At 38.6% G+C, this 20861-nt stretch overlaps 1 protein-coding gene across 5 annotated transcripts in view; it reads left to right on the plus strand.

Moving 5' to 3' along the window:
* The window catches only part of AMMECR1 (AMMECR nuclear protein 1), a 104915-nt gene that overhangs the window by 72956 nt on the left and 11098 nt on the right, over positions 1-20861 (plus strand). For 4 of the 5 annotated variants that reach the window (XM_064159421.1, XM_064159423.1, XM_064159422.1 and 1 more), the window contains exon 4: positions 13745-13859. In XM_064159421.1, coding sequence (XP_064015491.1) covers positions 13745-13859 — 115 coding nt within the window. Of the gene's footprint in view, positions 1-13744; positions 13860-17332; positions 17773-20861 lie in introns of those variants that run through there. The other variant, XM_064159424.1, reaches the window with a different exon arrangement.

Genomic DNA, 20861 nt, shown 5'->3' on the forward strand with positions numbered 1-20861 from the left:
TCCACATGCTATTGGTAAAGCCCTTGCAGATAACATGCTGGGTTTGCCCTGAAGAAAATATGCCTGCTACATCTATGAACACAAAGAAGGGAAAAGGGATGGTGTAATTGTGAAATAACTGCAAGGTCACTGCAACCCCAGCCCTCTGCCAGGGATCAGTGCTCCTCACCAGAAATGGGGTTACGTGTTCTGTCAAGAAATTCATGCCGCGTTTGTTTCTGTGTGCAGAAGCTTCTGCACGATTTGCAGGCCGGGTAGATGGCCCTTTCTCATCTGTGCTGAGGATGCATTTTGCAGTTTGCTCACTTAGCTACAGAGAGGCTTTTTTTTTTCCTTTGACCTAGACTGCTAATCCCTCATTGCAAAGAGCAGCAGCTGGGCTTTGTCTGTGGAGGGCTCTGCACTGCACGCAGCCTCATTTGGTAGAGCAACCCCCTTTGTGTGCTCTGCTTTTTCAATTACTGAAAGGGTGACTTTCTGTTTTCTTGCTTAGAAAAAACGCTCTTCAGTTTCATGGAAGTTTACAGTGCGTATTTTTTTTCCCCCCACCAATAATGTAGGTTTCCAAGAGCTGTTAAATACTATTTCACAAAACTCTGTTTGACTAAAGCTTTTCTGACATTAAGGAGTTGCTCTTTAGGAAGGTGATGAAACTTCTTTCTATTCAAGTATTAAACACCTTAAATAGATGTGTTGAATCATAGCTCTAGTGGGCAGAAGTAGGAATAAACCAGTTATTTGTGTGTCCACAATGTACTATAATTTAACATTGAATAATCAGGCTTCAGGTGTTGTAACTCCTTCAGTTAAACGTGTAGCAATGTCGGCTGAGAGCTAAGAACAGAGCAGACTCATTGGCTGGTTTAGGCTTTACTGCAGTGAAGGGGAAACTCCTGCCATCTTCAAGAGGTGGCATACAAAGATATGATATAAAATACTCAGTCACTACAAATTTCACATTTCAGTTAATCTTATAATCAAGCATTGTGTGTTTATACTTCCATGGTCTGTAAGTCTTTATCCTGCAGCTGAGCAGACCTGTAGAGTACATGAAATGCTGTTAATTGCCTTCCTTGAATACTTAAGTTACAGTTTTTGAGGCTATGACAGATGGAGCCTAACCTGAACTTTTTGCCTCTCATTTAATAACTTCCTTTCCATTCCACTTCAGCTGTTTTTACTTGCTACTCTGACTGTTATAGAGTGGAAAATGTACAGAGTGACAGCTAAACTTGCAGAAGTGTCTGTTGATCTGGTATCTTGACCTTAGATACAATGATAAGTGAATGGCCCATTCCATTGCTTCTGTAAGGCGAGTAAGTTGGAGGTGGCACTAAATGTGCCACCCTAAGTAGACAGAATTGTGGTAGAAAACTAGAAGGAATAAAGGGATGAAATGGTGACCTGCTCTCATGAGAGATAAGTGGAGTGCTAAAAGGAGAATAAGAGAATGGCTTACAGACAACTTATCTGTGTGTGAAGATCAAGGTAAAGAAATGCAAAAAGCAAAACTCCCAGCTGTATAGAATGTGTTTATATATCCAAACAATCTGGGTTTAACTGATGATTTGCGAAGGCATTGAACAATCACAGCTTAATCTGTTAATGAGATTCATGTGTAAAGAAAAAAACCTACAGGCACAAAATTAAGAGGGGGAAAAGAAAGTTGAAAAGCCTTGTTGTTGCCTTAGATAAGGAATGAAGTTTTGTATGCATGCAGCAAATCTCATGCCTGCATTCTGTGATGGCTCCATGACAGCAGGATTAAATGTCCAGAAACTGCAATTCTCATGAAATAAGGAGTGGCTCTTTCTTTCCCTGAGGTCTTGTTACGTAGGATGTGCCACAAAGGATTAATCTTGTGCCTTTTTTGCTGCGTTTATAACAACTCTGAGAATTAGTAAAATGCCATGAGCTCATACACCAGCCTTTATGCTGACAGCACTCAGATTTGCATCTCTTTGCAGATGTAGTATGTGTAAGAGAAAAAACAGCTGGCTTCAACATAATCCAAGCTGCATTGTGATATTGATGAAACGTGTATCTTGGGAAGCAAGCCAGGCTATTACTCAGTGCTCTGTATTATGAGTGGCTATATCCAGTCTGTGAGACAGTGTGGATCTTGGATTATTCTTGATTTAGGCACTTGTTCAAAGAGTTTCAAGACTGGATTCTGTCACCTTGAATTTAGCAGATTGCATTTATTAATACCTTCCTACCTCACAATTTTTTATTGTTGTAATATTTTTCTATGAAACAGTTAAATGCAGCAGCTCAAGCAAATATGATTTTTCTTCCTTTTAAACTCAGTTATTGCTTATTCTGCTGTGCTTTTTTGTTTAATTTCTCCATCATTTTGGTTCAGAGTCTCGATGATAAAAAAGGGTTTTGTATTTGTGACAAACAGTATCAAAGGGGATGTAATTGTAAAATTTCATTCCCAGCATGTACTGTCTTGGTTGTTTTAAAAGTGAATTGTATTGACAATTAATAACATTTTAACTACACTGCATTTTATATATAGTTTGTAGCATTGTTGTTGAGGAAAGAAATACTGAGGAAAATTAAGTGCTCTCTTGTTCCAGACTTTCAACAGTGTAACAAAAACAAACCCTTTTTAGAGCTTCAGAAAATCAAATGGGTAAATGTTCCAATCACATTTATGTGTAGATCACTGCATCACTGAGATGTTTGGGCTCATATTTTTCTATATGTGCTTAAAATGAAGCTTTTAAAATGTCATAAAGAATTACAAATATTTCATGATAACTCGTGTTCTTAAATTGACTTGAATGCATCTTTAAAGGGAAGTAATGGTTTGTGAATTGATTAAATGAGGGTTGAATTCAGCAATAAAGTGACATTATATGATTTTTTTGTCTTCACTGTTAGGGGTAAAATGGTGATGTTAGGTCAATGTTGAGAGACCTGATTGAAGATAAAGTAAATTCTAGCGACTTCTTTCTATGCTCCTAGGGATTTGGTTAGTATGTTCAGGCTGTACAGTTCTAAATGTAATTGAGCAGTTCATTTTTGTTAATTATCTAAACTTTGCCATCTGCTGGAGAGCCTTTTAGTGACATTATAGTCCAGTCAGAGCTCAATTAGAGTTTTGTGACTAGTCTGTTATCATGTGTTCACCAAACAAAAACCTACACACCAAACCCTGGTCAGTTTTGTGAGGCAATTTTTTAAACAAGCATCTGGAATGACTGTGAAGAGCTTACTGTGTTATTTTGTGAGGTTGTTTTAAGTGCCATGGATTTTCTTTTTATGTGTCAGACCATGGCAATTGACACCTTCCACCTTCCTGAATGTTTGCATGAGTGTGACACAGAAATTGTAATGCCTTTTTGAATTGCTTCATCCTTACCTCCCAGTATGATGCAGGGAAGGGTGAGAGCTAACATGGGAAAAGGCAAAAAAGCTCCCACCTAGGAAGAAACTGCTGCACACAGATGCTTTACTTTGTGCTCCCCTGTAGTCAGAAAATACTGCTCCAGCTCCATGCTGAGCAGTTCAAAATACAGACAACTGTTTTGCACGGATATTCCAAACTGACTTAGTTCAGTTCTGGAAGAATAGAGCATATGGAACACAGCACTTAGAGCAGTTCTGCTGCACTTGGGCCATGCACAGTGACTGCATGCTTTGTGCTGTAATGTCCTGTGAGCTGCACCTCTCACTGGCCTGTTATGTGAAGACTTTGGATTTAGCATACCTTTGTGCACTCATACTTCTGAAGTGGTGCCGAGGCTCTGCTACAGCTTAGTGTGATACGGTGTTTTCTTTGGATATGGTCTTTTTCCAGTGTGATAGGGCACGTTCTGTAGTCATGCAAAGTGGTCCCCCCACAACCTAAAGGAACGAAACACGGAGAAAAAGGCAGAGTCTGTAACTGGTTTGCTCTTTCTTCACGTTCAAAGAAATGTCTTTTAGAACCACAAAAACAAGATAGTGTAAGATTTCTGGCATCAGGAAACAATAAAAACTTGAGGCCATTGAAACTTGACTGTTACTAATGTAACCAGGACAGTAGAATATTACAGTGTGGATTTTTGTTGTAGTTCTTGCTGCATTAACCTTTCTGATGGGAGCAGACTGCAGGAGCTGTGACTTTTGCAAACACGCTTTTCCATTCAAAGATCATAACTGCAGGTACATAAAACTCTCCTAGTCTTAAGAACCTCTTCATACAAGCCTTTGTTCTTTCCCTGATCTGTTGTTGTAGTAATTAAAAAAGAAGTTAATTTCAGGTGTTATGTCCCTGTAGTAGTAATGTGATTGTGACATAATGATAAACCAGGTTTATATGAAAGAATGCAAAGTGCCATGCAATATTTCTTGAGGTTAAAGGAAGGCTTTATCTGGAAGTTTTAAGTACTCCCTCTTTAAATACCTCTTTTGTTGATTTAAACAACTACTGAACTTGTTTGGGGAAAAACAACAAGGATCCAGAACCTTATCAGCACTACCAGTATAATTTGCTTTTAACTGTGATGTAGTGGCACAATAGGCACACGGAGATAAAAATACTGTTAAGAATGTAATTGAAGGCATTAAATGATTTTCCACTTGCAGTCAATATCAAAGCCGAGTGTATTAAAGAAATGCTTTAAGAATTCCAAAGCTCTTTACCTGTGTGCTCTGATGCTGTAGTGACTGTTGTATTGCCTGCTGTCTAGTGGAACTGTTTCTGCACAGATGCAGAATCAGTAAGGTGATACAGCACAAGGAGCAGCTGATGAGAAATACTTCGTGTACAACTGAAGCAAGCGGTGATTGCGAAACATCTGAAGGCTGCATATCCTAATTTTGTTAAGGTTTCAAGAGTACTCCAAACAAAACACCTGAAATAGTTTTTTGTTTGTTTGTTCTCCTTGTGTATTTGAGTAATAGTTAATATTTTTATAAATATATCTTTCAAGGATTTCCAGCTCAGTGGTGGCTGAAACAAATCTCTGCTTTTCAGCCATAAATACATAAAATTTTTCATACTACTTTTGTTGCAATTTATTTTTTTCTTTTTGTGGTTTGTTTTGTTTTTCCTTAAGACTGCTTCTTGAAAGCAGTGCCATTAAGTGGAGATTGGTAAGGTTTTGCTGGGTGCTGGCATTACTAGCAGCAGCCAGTTCTGTTTTGTGCCAGACCATGAGCATGGTTTGCACAGCACAGACCACAGATGGGCACCTCTGTCAGAGAATACAGAATCCTCTGCATGGGGAGATGTGAATTACCCAGGCCACATTCCGCAGGGAGCTGCAGTGTTGAGTCAGGACCTTGCCACTTTTTCTTTCTTTTCTTCCTTCCTTCCTTCCTGAAGGTGAGTAATTTTACCAACCAAGAAGTTCAGGTGTCTTGACTTTATCAGACTCCCCAATGATGAAGTTTTTAGGGTATGTGACATCTGAATTCAGAAAAGACTTTGAGATGTAGTTATTCTTGTCCCTGTTACCTGTGTTACCTAACTAGGAGAGGAGCCCAGGAAGCCACTGAAGTGAGCAAGTAACAGTTTCTCTGTCTTTGGTAGATGGTGGTTCTTTGCCCAGACATTGTTTTCTTCCTTGTCACTCAGCAGTTTGAATCTAGTAATAAAACCTCAGTATATTGGTTTGTGCTTCAGGATATTGTGAACAGAAGTGTTCTCTTAGGCAAATGTTTGAAACAGAACACTAAACTTTTTGTTATGTCTTCCAGTTTCTAGATCTCCTCGTGATAGAGATGTATGTTTCTAATCAGTGCAGTACCTGAATGTCTTATATAGTGTTGTTAACCCCATCTGCGAGAATCACGGAATCACAGAATGGTTTAGATTGGAAGGTACCTTAGAGATCATCTAGTTCTAACCCCTCTGCCGTAGGCAGGGACAACTCCTATTAGACCAGGTTGCTCAGTGCTTCATGCAGCGTGGTTTAATGCACTTTCAGGATTGGAGCCTCCACAGTCTCTCTGCGCAAGATGTTCCAGTGCCTCACTACCCTCAGCGGGAAGAATTTTTTCTTAATGTCTAATCTAAATGAAGCTTTTTACAGTTTGAAGCTGTCACTCCTCATCTTGTCACTTCATGCCCTTATAAAAAGTTCCTCTTCAGGTACTGCAAGGCTGCAATATGGTCTCTGGAGCCTTTCTTCTCCAGGCTGAACACCCTCGACTGTCTCAGCATGTCTTCATAGGAAAGGCACTCCAGCCCTCTTACCTTGCAAAGAATTCTGACAATATCCAGTCCTGCACAGCTGAATGGCTCTTGACACATGCAAACCAGCCAGATGTGTTTCTGGCTTAGTGTATGATGTCCTGTCTCTGCAGCCTTGCTCGTAGTAACTCATTGACAATTTCCACACTGCTGACAATTACAGTTTCCACACTTCCTTGAGAAATAAGGCCTTTTGGAGGATATACATTCAGCTTATTTGATGTACCCCTGGCTGCCTAAAATAACAACTTAATTGCTTTATGTAGTCAGTGAATAGAAGTTGCCTGTTCAAGTGAGTGTTTCCAAGCAATTTATGTACATGCTTTGAGTTGCCTTTTAAATTAAGGATATTCTTTTAAAGCAAAAATAGTTGTCTTAATTAGAGTATAAGAATATTCCTTCTTCCTGTTAAACTACATGTCTGGTTCCACACAGAGATTGGGAGAGTCAAAAAAAATGGAAGGCCAGAATGCCAAAAGAATATTTTATTTCTCCCACCCTGAACCACAGTTGTCATTACCTGCACTGTGCTCATGATTTAGGCTAAGAACTTCAGCGAGGTATTTTTGTGCCAAATGTCAACAAATGTGTATTTCTTTTTTTACCCTCTGACTGCCACTTAGCAACATAATGTGCAGGAAATATAAATGTTGTTCTTTCCCCTTCTGTCTCCCAAATGTAAGGGAGGGTTCAGGAAAAACACGTCATTCACAGTTGTTTTGTTTCCTGGAAGTTTTTCCAGTCTGACCAAAAAGTGAAAAAAGACAACATAAATAGATTTATTTTTCCTTGCATTCAAGTGATTTGATGATGTATGTAAATCACTCCTTGAAATCTCCATGTAAGTTGGCAAAACTCCACTAGTCATAAATAAAGTGGTTAGAAGGCTGTCATGTGGGTTGTGTTAGGCTGGCTGATCTCAAACAGCTAGGAGAAAACCATTGCAGTTTCTGAAGAGCACACTCTGCCCTGTTTTTCTGGCTTGAAAATTAATTGCAGATCGTGACTTGGAAGCTACTTGTTTTTTCTGATCTCTGCCAAACTGAGTTATGAAGCTGATTTTCATTAGGAAAATAGTGGGGGATCTTAAGTGTTCCTTAGTTTCTTCCTGAATGAAGCTTCTGAATGAAAAAGTAAAAAATCTTCACTAGCTTTACTAATCAGTAACCCAGAAATGGAAAAACAATAAATACTGACTTTCCCCTCCCCTTCCTGAAACCCTGGCACCAAGTGTCTCTTGTTGCTGTCATCTCTCTGCAGTTATCCAGGATCCAGTGAGTTTGCCACTCATTAATTTCAGGATGTTTTGAATTAACTGAAGAACAATATTGAAGCCCTTTGGGCTCAACTTATTGACATAGAGCCATTTCTTTGTTCAGTGTGTTTTCTAAGGTAATTCTGCTTTTACTCAGTGAAAGAACCCAGACTCAGGATTGTTCTTGCTGAGCTAAATGAAAAGGAGTTTTCAGAGCAGATGGAATTTCTGTCCTTTGCTTATCACCTAAAAGTAGTGTCAGTGCACTGTTTGTCAGCAGAGGGTAATAGTTTGTAAAATTAGATCTTTTAGCCTGTTTTCTGTAGCACAGATGATGATAGTTGAATTCTTCAGATGTCAAAATAAAATTAGTTTGGTTTAATTCTGTTCAGTGACAGAAACTGGTTAAGAGAAAATTGAGAATGTAATGGGACAGGGCTTTTTTTAATTGGATTTATTCAATTAAATGTATCAGTTGTACTCTGATGAATCCTCTGGGAGCTGTTTCCACATGGTGGGCTGAGCAGATTGTGAAGGCTGTCATAAAAAGCAGATTTTTAGGAGTCGGGAATCTTGGATTCTATTCTTGATTCTGTCACTGAATCACTGTGCAAGCCTCCTAAATGAGTCACTTCAAGTCTCTGCCTCATTTACACTTCCTATAAAAGTTAGTATTACTTATATCATGCACACTGCTTGACAGCTTCCTTTGCATCTCCTTCCCCTGTGTCATGTTTAAGCCTGTGAAGTAATTTTCAGTGATGTAAAAAACTGTATCCAGTGTTGCCTAAACTCTCCACTTTGGGTCTGTAGATGTAAGTTTCCCCAGAAATAGGTTTGGTGAGAAACTTAATTGTTAATAATTGTCATTAAATAACAACTCAACAAAAAAATCAAGAATTTAATCAGTTTCATTCCCTCAGTCATTTACACCTAAATCCTCTTTTAGTATTTTTGATGCTTTTATGTTATAAAACTTCTAAAGGATCTTTTAAATTCCACCACAAAGACTGTTCAGGCACTTCTAAAGTGAGTATTGTAGTTCTGTTGGTATTTCCTATTGCCCCATTTGTGTCCTGCAGTTTGTTACCCATCTGCTGCACCACGTGTAGGAACTACAGGTTCTTAGGAATGGAACTTACTCTTTTTAACACATTTATATAGCCTACAGAAATTACAGATGGGCAACACACTGAAGTACTGCATTTTTGCTCACCTGCTCTTACTTCAGATGATTCTTAACGTGTTCTTTGGTAGTATTTTATAAAACTAAGATGTTGTCTTAAGGACTACAAACCTTAATTTTACTTTTGCTAAACTTTATGCCATTTGTCATGGTAACTTGAGAGACTGAACAGTTTTATTTTCCTCAAATCTTTTCAGGGTCTTCAAAGTGTTTGCAAGTTTTTCTTTATCCCAGATACAAGAAGGAGTGGCACATGGGCAATGAAATTGAAAAACCTTTCTTGAGATCTTCTGGCCAAATAAACTTCATTTGAGAAGCTCAGATTTGTATAGCATAGCTCTGCTGAATAGAAACTTGATAGTTGAGCAACACTTTGTTTTGTGTTGGGTTGAAGGTTTTTTGTTGGTTTGTGGTTTGTTTTTTATTTGGATTTTTTGTTTGGTTTGTTTTTTTTTTAAGAGTTGTTTTGTTTGGTTTGTGTTTTTTTTCCCTTGATCTTATTAGGACACCCAAGACTGCATAAATATTTAACTAGAAAGGCTGTGCGTGTGCTGCATGCATTTTGTGTCTAAAAATAGTTTTCTTTGAAGAGGATTCAATTTTGACTTTGCTGCTTCACTTTTAACATGGAGCAGAACTCCATATGGAAAAACTAATGTCCTTTAATTGGCCAGCTAGAATTCCCCTTACACTGCTGCTTTTCAACTCATCACTACCATCTTCTGCCATTTAGTCTGCAGCAATATATGTAAATTAGCTCTGGCCATTAAGGAATAAGGAACAGCAGAGGAGGAAAATGCTTTTTAGAATTAGAGGTTTTTTTTCTTTTGAAGTAGTTTTGAACTAACCTTTCCTTAATTGTGAGTTCAACCGAAAAATAATGGAGTTAATACTTTTTTTAAACCTAGTATCTAATATGCCAGGTTTGGTTCTCTAAGAATCCTTTTTGTCTAATGGCAGAATTAAGAGAAGAAAATGTCTTTGAATGAGACTAGAACTACATTCTAATACTACAAAAATATTGCTTCCATCAAATAAACAGCACAGAGTCTCTTCTGCTCATCAAGATTGCCCACACACAGTTATACAGAGACATTGTGAACAGCTCAGAGCAGTGACAAGCTTCTGAGGAAAAGCAACAGACTCTATCTTGTCTGTACTTTACGCTTGCTTTGAATTGGTCACCAAGAGACACACAGCTGTGGCAAGCGAGGCAGAGCTCTGAATTTACACGCACACAGCTTTGTGGAGCATATGAATTGTATGGTATGTGCCAAACTGCTGCCTCTAGAAACTCATATTCTTTCTTCCCAGAACAGGAACAAAAGAAGGAAAAGCTCATGCAGGCTTTTTTGACCTTGTAAATGTTGAGATCTGCTGACATCTCTGAGGGTGATGCCATTGAGAGCTTAGGTTTGTGCACTGTAGACAGCTGCCGATGAGGAACTCTACAGGATACCATCCACTTGTTTTACTGACATCATCAGAACAGTGAGTAGATGGTGATTTATTCACTACCCACAGAGCTTAAGTTTAGGCTTAAGGGTAATGGTTGAATTCTGAAGGAAAGCATCTCTAATGACATGTCTCCTGCTAAGCAAGCATTTAAAAATGAAGAAATCAAAACAGTTAATCTGTGAAGTGATGATAATGGAGCTGCTTTTCTTTAAGGTTTTCAGAAGGTATCTGGTACTTTAGAGTTTCAACTGTGGTTGTAATAAAATAAAGTGACAGAGAAGATGACTGATACTCTAACTGTAACGTACACTTACTTAAAAGGCAGACACTTCCCAGGTTTAGAGCAGTATGTGACACACCTAGATCAATGTCGTCAGGGCAGGATTATTAAGCTTTAAGCTAATTCTTCTAAAACTGACACCTCATAGAATTACTGGACTATTTTAGTTTCATAACTTGCATTGGTAGACAGGATAAATGAATGTGTTCTTGTTGGCATCTCCCTTCAGGAGGCTTTGTTCCTGTTGCTGATGGCTTGTCTACACAAATTTAGGCAGGTGAATTTTGGCTTAACTTACATAACAATGGAGACAAAGCTTTTTTGAAAGATGAAAACAAATTGTAATATGAAATGTGGAGACAGGGAAAGGAGAAATAGAATAGCAGCAATATTCTGCACTGATTGGTCACGGTGACGTCAGACTTACTCAAATCTCTGATCTTCCCTTCAGAAGAACAAATGCTGATACAGGACACCTGCACAGAAGTGTATAATGGAGGTGTTTATCAACTTTTTGGGTTGTAAAGAAACAACAGGACCTAGCAGTTTGGAAGGAACAGTATTTACAGTATTTTAATTATCATGAGGTAGTTACATGCAAGCAAGAGATTTGTGCTGGTGTTGTGTTACTGAATAATGGAATTAGCCACCTAGGCTTGCTCTGTGTATGTGCAGTGTTCACTGCATTACTCTGCTGTCGCTAAATCTGAACAACTTTCTTTGTTGTGTATGCCTGAGGCTTTTGTGCCTTTGCCTTTCTGCTTCAGGTGGAGGCTACATATCTGAGCTTGCTATCAATATTCAAATTTGTCATGAGTCACCCATCTTATTTCAGGTTATTACCTCAGCATTCAAGCAGGCAGGCTGAGACGTGGTTTGCACATGCACTGCCTGGTGTTTCTGTACAACCTAGAGCATGTCAAATTAAAGATGGATTCTCATCTAAGTGATGCCAGTGCTGCAGACTGTTGAGTGGTAATTTGCCTTAGACTTCTACAGCTAGCATTACTGGGGCTGGGTGTATACCCATAGCAGGCAACCTTGGCCTCAAAAAGTTGCAATTTTGGCAGCTGTAGGAAACAAAACAAATTTCAATAAACTCCTAGGATCGAGTTGTGCAAAAAAAAAGGGGGTGGGGGAGGTTGGGGTTTGAGGGTTGTAAATTCTTACAATATGGGAAATGTTTTGCATGGTGAGATGATTGCATAACGTAGAAAACCAGGTTTAAACAAGTATTGGCAATATCTATGCATGCAATTGTTTCCTAGGGTAACTGAATTTGTTGGTTGTTAATGCAATAATACCTGTCTCTGGGTGCTTTTCAGTAATGAATTCAAATATATTGGTTATCTGACAGAGGTACAGCACACCTCAGGGAAATTAGACATTTGCATATAAGCATACTTGAAGATTTTCAGAGGATTGAGGTTTCTGGACATTTTTTTGGTTGTTTTTAGTCAAAGATGGGGTAAAACATTAAAACTGCATATCCATGGACTTGTTAAATAAACCCATGAGAGCTTTGAAGTTCAGAGATAGCATCTCTGGCTCCAGATAACTCCACTATAAATAGCTGGATTCCTAGAGAGTATTCCAAGAAAGTACCCCAGGACTGTGTGCTTACATTCAGTGATTTTACAGCTGCTGTTGGTTATTAATACCACACTAGATGCACTTCTGGTCTGAGCTGTCCCTTTTGTCAGTATGTTCCCTTCTATATGTGGTTTGATTGTTTCCCTGCCCTGACATGGAGGGATGCAAAGGCTGAATTAGCTGTTCATATTTTCATATGATGCCCTTAGCTGTGGCAAAATGATTTAATCTCTCAGGTTGCTCCAAAACATCAGGTATTGGATCGTGGCAACTTTGCTTGGTTGCCAACTGTTACAAAGCTAACTTAGCAAATCCCATCAACAAAACCTTGGAGAATACCATCTTTTAATACATCTTCAGTGAAAGTCACTGGTTAAGTATCACAAGTGTTATGATTTGAATCTCCAAAGTGTTCTATGTTCTTCACAGGTCTATCCCAGCATAAACATGAGCTAGTTACAGTGTCAACATTTCTCCCATCTAAGGGCAACTTTGTCTGGGGTTGCCTGAAATGACTTCTAAATTATGGATAGCATAGTCCTGCTGGCTGTTAATTACATAATAAATTAGCCTTCATAATTAAAATCAACATTTATGACCTATTGTAATGTAAAAATACCAAATTCTGGAGAAGAACTTCTAAATTCCACGGCAATGGCTGTAACTATAGCAGTAATGGTAATCCTTAGCTGTATGCCAGGTAAAAGGAATAATGATCTGAATTGCTGGATGAAGCAATGAGCCACGTGAAGAATTCAGAGGTACTTTAGCAAGCCTCTTATCTTGAATTCTCCTTACTCATCTAAAGGCTTCTGTAGCAGATCACTGTTTTTGTTGGAGATGAGCAAGTTTGTATTCATCTAAACCTTATTATTTGTATTTCAAACCTTAAGAAAAAAAAAAATCTGAAATATCCTCACTTTAACCTTCCCTTTACAATTTAACTGGTTCTTAACCAAACATATGCAAGTAGGTTTTTACAGATGTTCTTACTCATGGTACTGCGTCCTGTCTGTTAACTGCTTTGTTCTCCAAAGCGTGCTAGAATGTGTCCAGATTGCTCCTCTGTGTTGAATTTTACCATTAGGTGTATGTTTGTCTCTAGAACAAGTACATTAGCCAGAGGATTAGCTTAGCTGTTAGCATGCTTCCCTGTTACTAATCATCACCTCTGCTTTGCAGAACAGCTTCAAGTCCTGTAGGTTTACAGGCCTGTAGAGCCCTTGGATGCTTTTACCTTTTTATATTCCCCTTTGCCAGTAAATGTGAATATTACTTTCTTCTTTTTTTTTTTTGTTTAAGATATTACTTTTCTTGTTTGGATTTTTTTCACTGGATAATTCAACAGTTTGATTACTGTATTATGTATTTGATTATTGCAGACTGTAGCATTTCCCCTCTGAGTTGTACAGTTTAATCCCTTCTAAAAGGGATTCTCTAAATTGCAAGACCAAGAGCCACTGCTTTTGTAACTTCTCCCAAAAACATTCTGCTGCTTCATTAATAAGATTGTCACAGTGGCAAAATGGGCTCAGTAAGGAATGACCCTCAGAACACCACCCAACTGGCCACCCAAGGGCTGAAACAAATGTCCAAGTAGAAGGTTGGGAATGCTGACCAGTGTGTCACACTGGCAACTGGATTATCCACCTGGTCATCATTTCATCAGGATTTTTTTTTTGTGCTTTACACTTCTCAGTTGATTCATTAGATCCCTGAACTTAAAAACACAACCAAGCAAATGAAAAATCCTCTTGAAATTCTGTTTTGTCTTAACAGTGCCCTTAAAGATAGTCGTTTCCCCCCAATGACGAGGGATGAGCTGCCACGGCTTTTCTGCTCAGTGTCTCTACTCACTAACTTTGAAGATGTATGTGACTACATGGACTGGGAGGTAAGGACCTCACGTGTCTGTTAAGAAAATCACTTTGATACCATGAACATTTTTATCAGAAGTCACATCATTTGAATTATGTGTGGGGTTAGTGTTCTTGTCACTGTTTTGCACTCTACATGTTGTTTTGTGTACAAATTCAAAAGATCCTTTTTGATAGGACTGTCATCAGCTTAAAAGTTTGAGCTATGAAAATGGAATGAATCTGCATTCTTGCCCAATGAGGCACTCAAAGTCAGCATGGCTTGCACAGCTGTACTTACGTCTAAGACTTCATCAAGCAAGGCATTGTCTGAGTGGTGGTGTCCAGAGACTTCTTTTGCAGCATAGCCAACTACAGGAACATGGTAGATCAGTCCACTGATTCTGGAAAGAGGATGTTCCCATATGAAAGTTAATAGTCTGATGTATGCTGCTGGAAACAAGCACTGCAAAAAAAAAGCACTCTCAAAACAAGGCTTTTTTAGGTTGTAGGAGTGACCCATTTATCACTGCTAAAACTTTCTCTGCTCTCAGAGCAAACAACCTGTACAGTCCTGCTATAGAATGAGGCCAAGTAAATAATTATTCTTGTTTTCCTTTGCTAGTTATGTGTGGAGCTGAATCCAATTTAATTGTTAGGTTTTGGGAAACCTGCATGCATTTTCTTGGAACAGCAGTAGAGCAGAGATGAGGAAGCAAATGTTGCTTTCAGAAGTATTGCCAGGGAGGTAATCTAAAGGAAGTGTTATTCTGCACTCTTTTGCTTTTTACTAATTATTTGCAAAAAAACAAGTTATTTGACTTCAGGTCTCATCTCAGTCAGTATGACTGTTGTGTTGCTTTTTGAGCCTATAGTTGAGCGGACATAAGTTGTCATACATGATAGCAGACATCAGAGACACCACACAAGTGACAGTTATGACTTAGCCCTACTAAATATTTAGGATTTCCTAAAATGAAAAAGAGGCTTTCTGTTGTATTCACACACAACAGATGTACAGTGAACAGGAATTTCATTTGCTGTTAAAATATAGGAGATGTACTGTATTGGAATAGTGGTATCCAAAAGCAACCTTGGCATTACAAATTCTGCAGCAGCTGCAAGTCTAATAAAAATGCATTTCCTGTTCTTCTCAAAGACAAGGGCTCAGTGCCTTCTGATAGGTAGTGCTGAATGAGATGGATGCAGGTTTCCTCTGGGGTTCATCAGCATTTTCACCATAATCAGAATTATTCATTTTTTACGTACTGTCAGACAAAAAATAAATCTTAGCTGTGTGTACATTCTTCACAAGGAGGTTTTTTTTTCAGAGTAGTCTGTCTTGTCACTGAGACTTTGAGAATACTTTAAACAATGTTTTCAAGTAATCAAAACTATAATGACTTCTAATAAGAAACCAAGCTAGAAGTCGAAACCAAAACATAGAATTTTTCTGCTTTAGTAGGTTGACTTCTGGTACTAACCAGTGTGATGTTACCAATTTAACTTCATTTATTATAATTTGTTAAAACTCAGAGTATGGATGCACTCTGAAGATGTCTTGTGTGAAGTGCATAACATGATAGCATTTAGCTCTTTCCATGTAGTATTCGATAAATATTGTTAGATGCTTTTTTAAAATTCCTCTCAGTAGTAAATTCCTGAGATGACCAAAATATTCATACTTAAAGAGAAGCTCAAACAGAAGTCTGAGTTCAGAAATCCCTTCTCCCCCTTAGGAGACTTCCAATTCATAACTTTAATGCTTGTGTGAAACAAAGTGGGCTTTTACTTTCTGTATCTTGTTGCCAAATCCTTGAAACTTCCAACAGCAGTGTAAACAAGCTTAATGCAGAGCTATGGTCTGACTGATTTTATGAACTGTCACAATTCTTAAATGGCAAGTCCTGACTGAGGAGGGAAGTATGGAAGGATCAAAAAGGCAATTGTTATCCTCTTGTTATCCATTTGCTTAGATGTTCCGTCCCACTTAATCTATTTTTTTGTAATTGTAGGTTTTAAAAACTCATAGCAAATTCCTAGGAACTCTTAAGAAAGGGTCACAAACTAGGTCCCATGGTTTGGGTTGGTTGTGTTTTTTTTCCTATAAGTTGAACACATTTCTCAAGAGATTGTGTCATATATACTTGTGGATGGTCCACAAACTTCCCATGCAAAACAGGGAGGGGAGTCTGTATAAATATAAGAAACAAAATTGGTAATTGTTAGTCCTTTAAAGAATGATTCACCACTGTTTGTGCCCCTGTCAGTGAAGACAGCTTATGTCAGCTGTGTTTTCTTGTAAGGGAGCTGCACTTATGCAATATTAATGGCAAAAAGACATTTCAAGATGTCTGGAATGTGATGCAAAGAGAGATTCATTCTGTGTAATGCTGATTTCCAGATCATTCTGAAAAACATCAGCCTAGTTAGGAGGCCTTCCTTCTGTGGGCATGCCTGGGAGCCAATTCAGCAATTTGCTAACAGAGGTCACAGTATTTCAGAATTGCCAATTCAGACAACTCTCAATGCTCTGATGGCTTAAAGACAAGAGCACTTGAAGACATGGCTCAGGAGCAGTAGATTTTGTTTTCTCTCATTAATCAATTATCTTCCCAAATTAAATAAATTAATATCTAGGTTTTAAAAAGCAATGGGAGATGGCTTTGCAGCAGAAACTTCAAGTAAACAAAAGATCAGAGCAAACCAAGTGCTGTTAACTCCCACCTGATTTTTTCAAACTGCTGCCATTTTCACCTTTTGCAAGAGTAATAAGAGAAAGTAGAAATTTTTACAGGACAACATCAATGCCATAGTTCATGAGGATGCTTCCTAAAACCTAACTGAGCATTTCTACTTTCATGTGACGTTACGGGAATTTCAGTTCACTGCAGTAGTTGAACAGATGTAGGGCTCTGAATTGAACACATGAAACACTGTGGTGGGCCACTTGCTGCCTGGGTGGAGTTTCACAACCTTTCTGTCTCAAAGAAACAAGCAATGTGAGAAATTCTGAGGTAGGTTTCTTTTTTTAATAACATTACTCATTAAAGATCAGATGTCAAAGGGTTACTCAGGAGACAAGTCACAAAGACCCATTAAACACATTTGATATTGATAGCAGTCACTCCTTCCTCTCCAGAAACTCAGCTTTATGATCAGCATTTCCAGTCTCTCTGAGCCTCACCTTTTTGATCTGTCTTTCTATCTGGCCTTTTTTCTTTTCTGCACAAATTTGAATTTCTGCCTCAGGCTGCCTCCACTTTGGATGGTGATTATTAATGGCAATACACTCGCATTCCTCATTTGCACTGGGACCTGTGTGTGTAGTTAGAATCACCCCAAAATCAATGTAAATGAGTTTGAATAGATTGCTGTGAAGTGTCAATGCTTTGGGTCCATTAGAAAGAACTTCTCTTTGGTTTGTGAAGCTTTTAAGTCTGTACTTGGGAGGTCCTGTGAGTGGATTCCCATCCCAGAAATGGCACATAGAGGTGTGATCATGTTGTAGGTCTTGAAATTCCAGCTTTGGTGCTACAAGGATCTGCCTTCTCCAGTGAGTATGGCTGCAAGGTATGTGACAATGGCAAACGATTTAATCTATCCCCTGTGTACTTTTTTCCTAGAAATACAGAAGAGAAAAGCCTTCAGTCACTCCCTCTTGATTTCATGTTATAGGGAACAAATTTTTTTTTTTTTCTCATTAATTAAGAATCTGGGGGGGTTTTGCTAGAAGGGAAAGCCCAACTTGCTAATTGAGACCTACTCCCCGTTTTTTCATTAAAACATCTGAAAAATGATGGTGTATAATTATAAGATGAAACATTATGGAAAGTATTGTACTTCAGCAGGTTAATAAATAACTAGAATTGAGCAACAGCTCTTTCTTAAAATACCTTGAAAGAGATCTTTGCCCTGAAGTTGCTGTTCTTCAGTAAAGTAAAATCTGCAGAACTGTACAGGCTTGCAGTGCTGATACAGAAGGCCTCTAGTCTGTGTGCACTCGCTTAAATATTAGCTCAAAGTGCTGCAGCCAGTAACATTGACTGAAAGGTGGCTTTTCATTGTTGATAAAGTTAGTACATTCCAGAGTTGTGAAAATTCTTCCCTTCCTGCGAGTGCAGTGACACCAGCAGCTCTTATATTCCTTAGAACAGAAAATGGAGTCTTGCTCTCAGTATTTCATTCTCTTTGAGTGATATTCAGTGATACCATATATATAAATGAATGATTAACTGAAAAAAGAATGCTTGTCATGAGTGTATCTCCTGAGTAGTCTTCTGCTTCCATTGTTATATCAGAATGCGATATTTGAGCCCTACTCCAGATGATCAGAAGGAAGCCAGTGCATTTGCTATGAATGTGGGGCTAAAAAGCTGTAGAATTCAGCCAGTAAAAAGTGGGTGCAGCTTCTAATAGGTAGCAAGTCACTTAACCTGAAGATTTCACTTTCAGACAAGTTTGTGTCTGCTGCTTCCAAAGTACCAGTTAGGCAAATAAAGTGGAAAGTTGCATGCTTTGGTGTCATAAGGAACACTGCATAAGTGGCAGGCCAGCTTTTTTGTTTGAAAATATTTAGAGCTTGTCAGTGGTAAAGACTGAACTGTAAATCAAAGAATGATGAGCCACATAGCCCAGAGCAGCCCAATGTGGTTTATCCTGTGGCTTTGTGAGTGCTTCTGCTGGTAGAGCCAAGAGGCCAACAACAGTCTGTGGCAGTTTAAGAGGCTGTGCATCCAGCCATATCTCTAGCCTTGAGTAGAGAACAGCAGATAGGGAGTGAACTTAAGCAACTGCCAGACACTTGTTTCTAACACCAAGGAGGCACTGCACTGCTCCAGCACTGAGGTATTCTGTGTGGATTTTTTGTACCAAATTCTTTGTTATCTGCTTGAATGGGTTTCTGAAAAATTGTTTATAATAAACTCATCTTGAACTAATTAGTCATAATTGCTTGCAAATCTCTTGCAGATTTCAGTGCAGTAGATAAAAGTATCAGAACGATTATTCAGTGATAATTTACTCCACAGCAAACTACGTTTCAACAAGGCCTGATGTTTTAGATGCTTATCCAAATTCCATGTTGATTAATGAGAACAATGTTATTTCTTTCACCCAGTATGGTTGGAGGGTCTGAGGAACAAAGTTGTGTGGAACTTTGAGTCAGAACAGCTGAGCACGAGAACTGCTTGAACTTCAGTTTTGGTGTGGATTTGGAACAATTTTTTCAGAGCCCAGCTAAGAGTGTGAGGTATAACGCACAGAAATCTAGCAAGTGCCAGAAGCACCTGGAAAAGCAATAGACGTGGTGCTTCCCCCATCCTGAGATCTATGTACATAAATTATTCGTTTGAAAAAGAATATGTATAAACACACAACAAAGTCTCAGCTTCCACTGAGGTCACTTCAGCATTAAAAGTGAAAACGTGGTTTAATGCAATCCCTAGATTTGGTGAAAGGTCTGTGGTTTTTAATTCATAATGCAACTGGACCTAGTTTTAAGCAGCCTCTGTCCACTTGTACAGTGAGCCAAAAAGCCCAGATCCATGAGTATTGGATACCTAATCTATAGTATTTTATGTTCTAAAACCCTACAGAAGTTCCTTTTGGAGATTGGTTTGCTGCTTTTCTAAGTCTCTCTCCACATCTCATTTTCTTCTCCCAGCAGCAGGAGTCTTAAATAGATTCCTCTTTGTTTGGGAGGCTGTCAGGGCACTAGTGTGATCTTTTTGCAGTTCAGAAGGATATCTGTCTGTATTAATTTCCCTAATAAATGGTAGTAGGCTAGACAGAACTTGAAGTCCCTCTGCACAATTAGATTGGCTGTTTTTTCTGAACTACACAGATGATGTTATTCTACAAAACCTTACCTGTAGCACAGCAGTGCTTTTAGAGTGAGGAGCATGCCAACAGTTGGGCTTCATCATCTTAAAGGTCTTCTCCGACTTCAGTGATTGTGTGATTCTGTGAAAGTTCTGTGCTGAACCTGGTAAAGCAAACCAGTTACAGTCCAGTTAATGCCTTCCAAATGCACACCTATCCCTTACCTCCCAGATTAGGAATATGTGGGGAAATTTCACAGAAGTTTTCATTAATGGAGGAACATTGGTCTCTTGAGGAAGTAAAAATAAATTCCTAATTGTGCCCATGCCAGTCTTAGCATGGATCATTCTTATTTTGCTTGTGTGTGGCTTCCATTTGCTTAACTCAGGCCTTTTTTTGATTAACTGGAGCTAAACAATGAAAAGTCATTTGTACTGGAGTTGGAGTTCTGCTCAGCTATGCAGCTGGAATTTATGCTTCACAGAATGCTACGAAATCTTCCCAACCAGAGGAACTGTGGGTGCAGTTGTGCTGCCTTATTCATTTGGCTGTACATATCTTTCTTCTTCAGACATGGGCCTAAAATTCCATTAAAATGGTTAATAGGAAACATCCAGGGCAATGCAATTACCTACTGCTGGAGTGTTGCATTGTATTTAATACACCACTAGTGCTTCTGGTTAGTTTCTCATGAATGCTGCATGATCACCCTTCTGCAGAGCAGTTGTATTGAATTTAGATTCTAATATATCTAATATATCCAATATTCTCTGCAGGATCAGATGGTGTGCAAAACCTGAAAATACTTTATTTTAGTGCTAAGGCAGTTGAATATTGACAGCCACAAGGTCAGCAGCTGCAAAAACTTAGTTCTTGGGAAAAAAACTTGGTAGGGTCAGTTTTGCTTCTAACATTATTTCATTTTACTTTCAGGTCCTTTGGGTTCATAATTACATCATCAAGCTCTCTAGTGATTATATATCTGTGCTACAAAAGTGAGGTTTAGCTGTGTTTGGTAATGAAATACCACATTTAAATCTGAAGTGATTTAAATTTGTTTGTCTCAAAGACTAAGACTCCTCCTGTCTCTCCATGCTTATATCATGTATAATTATAAAGAATGAAAAATAGTCTTAATATAAGCAAAAATGTTAATTGAACACATGCTAGGGTTTGCAACTGTTCCTTAATTTGATTTCCCTCCCCCTCCTCCATCA

Source organism: Pogoniulus pusillus, chromosome 19 (genome assembly GCF_015220805.1).
Source record: "Pogoniulus pusillus isolate bPogPus1 chromosome 19, bPogPus1.pri, whole genome shotgun sequence".
In the NCBI taxonomy this organism is placed as follows: Eukaryota; Metazoa; Chordata; class Aves; order Piciformes; family Lybiidae; genus Pogoniulus; species Pogoniulus pusillus.